This window comes from Cyprinodon variegatus, unplaced genomic scaffold (genome assembly GCF_000732505.1).
Source record: "Cyprinodon variegatus isolate N-32 unplaced genomic scaffold, C_variegatus-1.0 Scaffold2, whole genome shotgun sequence".
Classification (NCBI taxonomy): Eukaryota; Metazoa; Chordata; class Actinopteri; order Cyprinodontiformes; family Cyprinodontidae; genus Cyprinodon; species Cyprinodon variegatus.
Genome location: NW_015150455.1, coordinates 2,990,738 through 2,999,185, shown reverse-complemented (window position 1 = coordinate 2,999,185; position 8,448 = coordinate 2,990,738). Strand labels below are relative to the sequence as shown.

Sequence of the window (8,448 nt, the reverse complement as noted above, 5' to 3'; positions counted from 1 at the left end):
CATTTAGTTATGTTTGTACTTTTTTTTTTTTTGGTTGTAATTTATTGTAAAACCTTTGGACCCTAATGAACTTTCGCAAGGTTTCTAAAAGGTTCCTCACTCAGACATCTTGTTTGTATATTTGAAATAAAAAACCCAAAAATACATATAGCTATGTTTTTTATAAATATATTTCTCATTTTATTCTCCTTGAACCCCAGTCGTCCTCGGCAGATGGCTCTACTGGCGGTTTCTTCCTGTTAAAAGGGAGTTTTTCCTCTCCACTGTCGCTACAAGCATGCTTAGTACGAGAGATTGCAGAGGCATGGCCAGAAAATGTTTATTAGGGTGGCCAGGCAATAACCAATGTACACTGATGGGTGGCACCAGAACCTCAGGTTCAATCTACATTCTTCCAACAGGAAAATTAACAAGCAAAACATCCATATTTTCTAAATAAAGACAAACTATACTTTCCTACAGCCTTTGCTAACAAATAGCCGCATACATTTAAACATCCGTGCTTTCTAGATAAAAGGTATAGTGGATAAAATCTTTTCAGATTTGAGTTCTGGGGTGAACATCTTTTCCATTGTGTTTAGTTACCTACTTTTATCAACAATCACTCTGGATAAAATGTATATTTATAAGTAAATTGATTATTTCAATTTATGTAGATTATATAATTTTCTCTTTAACCCATAAAACACAACATCTAGTTATGGAAAGAGCATACATTCTGTACTTATCATCTTTAATTTTAGTATTTTAATGTGCATAATTATCCACAGTGTTTTTGTTGTCAAGTAATTGTTAATATATGAAAATTTTAAATGCTTTGAATATTCCACTTGAGATTATCACTACTGCCAGGGGTGACCATGGCCCCCCCTGGCCCCCCATCTATCTCCGCCCCTGCTGTTAAGTGCCATGAGATGACATGTGTTATGAATTGGCCCTATATAAATACACTGAATTGAAAAGTGATTTTTTTTTTCTTTTCTTTTGAAAGATTAATTCATTAAACGGATGCCTTATAAATAAACGGTCCCTCCATGAGGTTGGGGACCTAGAAGGGCCCCTTGCGGTGCTCCAGGTGGGGTCCCTGACAGACAGGTGGCGCTGTTTCTCTGGACCTCCTGGGTCGACCCGTCAGGAGGCAAATAAGTTTTTTTTTACGCACGCGCAGATCACGCTGTTTGTCCAGTTTCACTGGTTGACTTTTACCTGGGAGGTAAACTGCTGGTTTCGGTTCGTCGATGGGAACAAGACGCAGCAGCCAGCGGTTCTGTTCGGTCCAGAAGTGAGAGATCATCCCCCCTTCTTTCTCTTTCTCCGGTGTGACTCAGGGTCCCCGCTGCGGACGGGATTTCTCCGGGAATTTAGAGTCTGTGCGCAACAGCGAGGAGAGCAGGTGGACCGACAGGACAGGAGCAGGAGGAGGAGAAAGAGGAGGAAGGAGCCAGTGAGTGGAAATCAACTGGTTGGTTCGGTCCGGTGCAGTTTTATTAGTATGCGGCTGATCACCTCCCAGCCTGCTGAGTGACTCCTCGCCTCGGGAGGGGAGGTGGGGAAGGAGCCGGACTACAGCGGCGGCGGTGCCGCGCAGATTCCACGGACACGCCGCGGATCAGAAAGATGATGAGCTTTCTGCGCCGGACGTTTAGCCGCCGCTCCCGCTTCCCGGTTAGAGAGAGGGATGAGCGGGACGATGCGGGAGGGGTGACGGGGAACCCCCTGCTCCTGCCCCACCAGCAGCAGGTAGTCCACGCACCTGCCGTGGTCAGCGGGGGAGCCACGGTCCACATCCCGGCGGCGGGGACCGCGAGGAGCACCATCAGCTGCCGCGTCCTGCTGCTGGACGGCACGGATGTCAGCGTGGATTTACCCGTGAGTGTTTTTAGCAGCGCGGAGAGCCAAAGCTCAATAAGTGTTGGTCAATTTGGGACACTTTAGGGTCATTTAAGGTCTTCCTGGTGCTCTTCTCCTTCAGTGAAGTCAAATTTGTCTAAAAAAAAAAAAAAAAAAGAGTGTGCTGTTTTGGTTTCACTCCTCTCCAGACTCACTCCTCCTCAACTGGCTGCAATCTTTCTGCAGATGGTAAGAAGACACCGATCTATCAGTGGATAATAAAGGCTGCGACAGGGCGAGAGAGAGCAGGACTTCAGCTCATAGCACAGTGGAGAGAAAATATGTTTAGTTTTTGGAAAACTAACAAGCATAGAGTTTAGGTTTTCATAAATTAAACATCATCATTTCTTTTTTAATTCTAGCATTTTAATTGAAAATATTTGTAAATCCCTGATCTGTTGGAAACTACAATAAAACTGGGGATATTGCCAACTGCTTCTAATATAAATAAATAATCATTGTTCATGACAGGAAGACCAGGAAAATATTTTCAAAGTGGCTTTTATATCTTCTTAGGAATTAGAATGGATATAAAATAAAAAATAAAAACGGATATGAAAGGTTCTTGTTAAAAGGGAGTTTTTCCTCTCCACTGTTGCTACAAGCATGCTTAGTGTGAAGGATTGAGTCGATGCAATCAGCTGGTTTTCCTTAGATAGAAAACTTTAAATCAATTTGACTGTTTGATCTGGTGAACTGTAAAGTGCCTTGAGATGACATGTGTTGTGAATTGGTGCTATAGAAATAAATTGAATTGATGATATAGAAATAAATTGAATTTAAATATAAATTGGCTAAAGTTTTACAAAAACTTTCTTTTATGAGTTTAGAGTAAAAATTAGATAGCAATTTCAGTTTTCGGATTTTTTTTTCCCCCTCTTAAATCCATCTGATATTGCTTAAGGTTTTAATGTCTGTACTGTACTCTTCACTTTATGGTGTCTCTTGTAAAGCTGGTGGTACAGCCACAGGCGGTGCTTTGATGACACTCTTTAGTTCCTGTCTTTCTGTCTAAATGCAGGGAAAGTCTAACTAAAATGGGTTCTTGGACCTTTTTACATATTTTTCCTCCGCTTTTTTCCCCATCATTCATATTGTTGCATCTGATCTTCCTCAAGCAACCTCCGTGCCGGCTCATAATCTCCCTTTTACACTCCCTCTGTGCTCCATCTCCCTTCACTCATTATTCCTCCCTGCCTCCTCCCATCCTTTTTCTTTTTCGTGCCCCCCGCCCTCCCTCTCCTTCCCGTCTCCATCCTCAGTCTGTCTGTATTCCCTGACTCCCTGATCTGATTTACCACCATTTGGGACTCTGTGCCACAAATGGGCGATCCCCAGCGTGCGTGTGAGAGAGAGTGGAGGAGATGGTGGGTAGGTGGGATGAGGAGTGAGGTGTGTGGGCATGTGTGCGTAAGTGACTCCTCATAAGATGTTTTCATTTTCCAAAGGTTGTACGCGTGTGTCACTGAAGCTGTTGCGTGCGTCACCTGTGAAACACTTAGTCGGTTCCTCATGAGGACTTTTTTTTCTTCATCATGTCCTGCTGCAGCAGAGAGGTTATGGTAACAAAATGAAGCCATGGAGGCTTCTCCTGAGCTATTGCCATTTGAAGTGACACATGGCTCATCGAGGCGGAGGCTTAGTCACAGGTGTTTTGGAACAGGTTTGTTCATGTGCTCTTGTTTTCCCAGAGGAACAGATAAAGGTGCGCCTTATTCGGCCTGCTAAACACCTTTTAAAGACTAACAGTGGGAACCCAAACAGGGAAAATGCTCAAGGAGGAGTAAACATTTAAGAATGTATTTGATTGTATAGCTTTTATTTTATTCAGCTTCTCTATAGCCTAAATTTAATTGTTCTTCATTTGGATTTTATGTCCATCAACAACATAGAAAGTGGTGTTAAATAACGGAATAGGGGCTATAAAGTGTTTTCCTGGCAAAACTCAGGATGGAGAGCATATTTGAGAACTAAAAATCAGGTTTTGCCACTCATTCTTTGTTATATTTTAGTGTTGACCTTAGCTTTGTCATTCCAACAATATCCTCTGATCTTAACCATTATAAGTCCAGCTGTTTAGGGTCGTTGTCCTGCTGAAAGGTGACCCTCTACCTACCTAGATCTTTTACATCTCTACCAGGTTTACTTTCAGGGTACCAGTGTTGTTTTTGACAGCCATCTTAGATTTAGTATTATTCTTCAGGATGAAGATTATAATTAGACTTAGTCGCATTTTAGTCATTACTATATTTGATAGTTTTAGTGAACTAAACCTCTAAAAGCCTTCATACTGACAGCCCTTGCCTGGATACTACAATTGCTGGATATAGAATGCTGCTGTGCAGTTCATCATTGCTCTAGGCCAGAAAACTGTGATTTATAGAATTCAAATAAACGTTTTCATGAATTAATGCCGTACTTTAAAAACAAAATGTCTCACAAAAGCTGTAAAAATAGCAGATCTAGTTCAAAACATTATATTGTTTTATATAACAGACAGACAGCCTGACAAAATGTACAATAAAGGAATGGTTTTAGACATTCAAGGTTTCCATCATAAAGCAAACACTTCCTGATCTACTATGAATTATGCATTACACTCAGATCAATAAAATCTTCATTGCTTCATAAAAGAAAAGAAAAAAAAAACATTCTTTCTTCTTTGGCATTTATGGCTTTATTTCTGAGAGTTTGCCCCTTAGTTACCGCTGCTCAGGTGTCAAAGTAGATTTAAATTCTCAGGGTTTTGATATAAAATATACAGAGAGAACCTTCATTATTGCTTTGCAATGCCATGGCAATCTAGACCTAAATTGAATGAATATGCTAACTAAAATGTTGACATGTTTAAAGGAAGCATAGAATGTTTGAAGGACAATACAAGGAAACATTTACATCATATCTAAATAGATAGAAGCAAGAACAATGAGAGATAAATATTCAAAGATCTATATACATTTTCATCTGGCTCAAAAATACATGGAATTCAGTGAAATATTTTATTTGGCTTTAATTTAGGGATTCCTTTTGTAAGAAACTAAAGAATGTTTAGTATCACCTTTTTTGAGCTGGAAGAAATAAAATCTTTATGGTTAGACAAAGGGATTTTTTACGCTTGGCAGAGGATGATCAGCCACATAGTTTATCAAGCAGCGAGAGCAGGAAGAGCCACACTGCTGAGAGCGAACCATCAGTGTGGAGCGTAAAGTGCAGACTCTAAGCTAAGCGGCGCAAAGACGTATTTCTGCAAAAACACAGCTGAAAGAACAGAGCAGGTTGTCAGAGTTGAGCGCTCAGTACAGGACCTTTCCAGGTTATTTTCTCAGACTCTGCTGCTGCTGCCATCTGTGCTCCTGCAGAATGTGCAACGCTGCCGGCAGGTGGGCGGCAGGATCAAACAGGACGCAGCAGCGCGGCTGATTTTAAATGTCTGAATGACTACTTGCTCATTTTTATTTAGTCTCGTCTCATTGACCTATGACTAGTCATATTTTAGTCATCCAAGATCCAAGTTTAACTCATCAGTTTTCGTTATCGTCATGAAAAAAAAGGAGCGTTAATGATATGATTTTGTCATCCTCATTGTTGACGAAAACACTGCAGGATAACTGGTATGGCGTCATTAATGTCCAAAAAGTCAACACGTGCAATAAATACTCCTATGAGCAGGTTTACTTCATACAGACGCTCATTAACTCTTCCTTCGTGCATGTTTAACATGCTACATGTGTAAATGGAGTACCTCAGGGGCCCAATATATTACTAAGACGAATGCTTGTTCGTTTTTCAGCCAGCGCACTCATCCCTCCTCCTCGCGTGTGTACCTGTTTCTGCTCGCTCATGTCAACTTTTGTCACTTTGAAAGCTTTACACACTGAACAAAGCAACCTGTCTGTGATTGGCTACTTTACAGGAAATCCCAAATCCTGAGTTGTGACGCATCAAGGTAAACAGTATGCACGGTCTTCTGCTTTCCTACTAACGTTTGAGCCAGAGGAAACTATCGGGCTTTTTGACCAGAACGTTTTTGTAGATGTCCTATAATCCTTTTTAATGAACACCCTACAGCCAATCAGAATCGAGTATTCATTTAGACTATGTTATATCAGATATATCTGACCGACTTCCAACTCTAAAAGAGAAGCGGTTAGCCTGAAGTTGCTTTGCTAGTAGGAAGAATAGTACAGAAACGGGTCTACACACGAGGACGAGGGAGGCTGCGCATGCGAGGAAATAAAACCACACGCGCAGAGAGAAGAAACAAGAACTCATGTGTGATATATTACGGCTGTATTTGCACATGTAATATGCTAAACATGCACATGAGAGGAGTTAATGAACGTCTGTATGAAGTAAAGCTCCTCGTAGGAGTATTTATTATGTATGTGGACCTTTGGCAGAATACTGACACCATATGCAGGGAGCCCACAGCATGATGCTACCATTACCATGGAGCATGCTAATGGTGCTCTAAAAAAAAAAAATCATATGTTTAATTTACTTACCGTAATCAAGTTATGTCAGCCAAAATCAATTTTAGATTTACTTTTAACATAATGGGTAAAGACAAATTAATTAAGCTCATTAAATCCAAAATTGTAGACTTAAGTTTGTGTTACTTAGTGGTGTGAGTTTGAATTGAACAGATGCTAATAAGAATTATTTTGTCTGTTTATTGAATATTTTTGTGCTGGATTTAATTAATGGACGTTGATATACTCACGTTGCAGTTATACAAGCTGGAAGCAGGTGACTTACCGTAAGTGGGTTAGCTAATTGCAACATTTCTTCTTATGTCTCTTTCGATCGAGCAAACAAATTTAACCAACTCAACCTTATTATCAAGTCAAATTTTAGAAGTCAGTGTGTTGTAATGACTCCAGAATAGAAAATACAGCAGCAGATCTTACAAAAAGCTTAATAGCACCTAAGAAGTAGCTCAATGTAACACACTTGCATCACCTCATGGGTAGATAACAGGAGGTCCACTCCCATTAACTTCTACAGACAATATGAATTTGCATTTTTAGAAAGTGAATTTAGATTAATCATTTTCTGCCACGCAGCTTTTACCTTGTAGATCACCTTCTCAAGTAAAGTTTGTAACATTAGTGAGGACTTTCTATTGCTTTCTTTAAATAACAGCTTTAAATAAAACTCTTCCATAAAGGCTAAATTACCAATAAATATCCTGCCAACAGATTCTATTTAAAAACTAGCTTATTAAGTTGTATGCATACAGTATTTTAATGCTAAATAGACCAGAATTTCATTTCTAAGTGGATTTATTTTACGAAAGAGAAAAATATAAAACTTTTACGAAGTTTGACTTAAAGAATTGAGATTCCATATTTATTGACAAAGTATGGGGAGGCATAAATATAATTAACAGCCTTCCATCCAGGGAATAGTTGAAAAAAGGACTTCTAAGGCTGTGAGTTTCATTGCGTGTTCTGATTATATATTATTGATAAATTAAAAGGCAGTAAAAAACAAAAGAAATTAATCTTTATATTTTAAAACGCTGCTAAATGCAGTTTTTAACAAACGTTATTAAGAGCAACCTTAAGAGAAGAGATGCAGGCCTCTGTGTGCCACAGTGAGTACATGGCACACACTTTTAGTTGTAATAATTGTTCTTCATTATGCTTTACTCACTGTGCTCTATCAGAAATAAATCAAAATAAAATAGTGAAATGAGATTTTATTAAATATACAGTAACATGGAAGTGTTCTCGGAGTATGAATACTTATGTGCTGCACTGTACATGCTGCATTCAGTGTACGTACTTCCTCATTCATTAATACACCCGCTGCCAAAAAGTTTGGAGTTATCAAGATTCAAAGTACAATTCTTTCATCTTTTTACACACCCTGTGAGATTTATATGGGCCAGTTTCAGGTTATGTTTTAATACAGGGCGATGAGCCTTGTCTGCATGTAAACCGCTCCCCATAAAGATCAGGATTGTTTGTGCTTCAGCCCGGCTGGTCCATGTCCTTGTATTTTATGACATAAGCCTAAATAGGAGTTTCTCTCTCTCAGGGGCTTGCCTTTCCTAGTCAGAGCACTTCCTCACACCAGCTTTCCCTCTCAGAGGGATACAAGGAGAATTTATAGGTTATTGCTTCTGTTGACTAGAATTCTGAAAACCATCTGGTTTTTATACAAATGAAGGACAGACTTCATTCTTTAGGAAGGTGTTAAGGGACTTCTGCAAAAGTTTTAGGACAATCCTGTTTTGTTTTTTTTACTCTTCCACCATAAAGCACTTTGTGCATCATTTAGAGTTCATTAGTTGTTCCTCTGTAGCATATTTTTTTTATCAATTTCTACACAATCTGTAAAGAATAAATTTACTTATTATCCATCCATGCACCCCTCTATCCATGCATCCCTCCATGCATCCATCCATTCATCTATCTATCCATCCATGTATCTATCTATCCATCCATCCCTCCTCCTGTGCATCTATCTATCTATCTATCTATCTATCTATCTATCTATCTATCTATCTATCTATCTATCTATCTATCTATCTATCTATCTATCTATCTA

The 8,448-nt window shown here is 39.3% G+C and overlaps 1 protein-coding gene across 4 annotated transcripts in view; it reads left to right on the top strand.

Annotated features, from left to right (window-relative positions):
• Positions 1-1,191: 1,191 nt before the first annotated feature.
• Positions 1,192-8,448, top strand: part of epb41l4b (erythrocyte membrane protein band 4.1 like 4B) — a 35,375-nt gene continuing 28,118 nt past the window's right edge. For all 4 annotated transcript variants that reach the window (XM_015371045.1, XM_015371040.1, XM_015371061.1 and 1 more), the window contains exon 1: positions 1,192-1,869. In XM_015371045.1, coding sequence (XP_015226531.1) covers positions 1,618-1,869 — 252 coding nt within the window. In that variant the 5' untranslated portion in view covers positions 1,192-1,617. The remainder of the gene's footprint in view (positions 1,870-8,448) is intronic.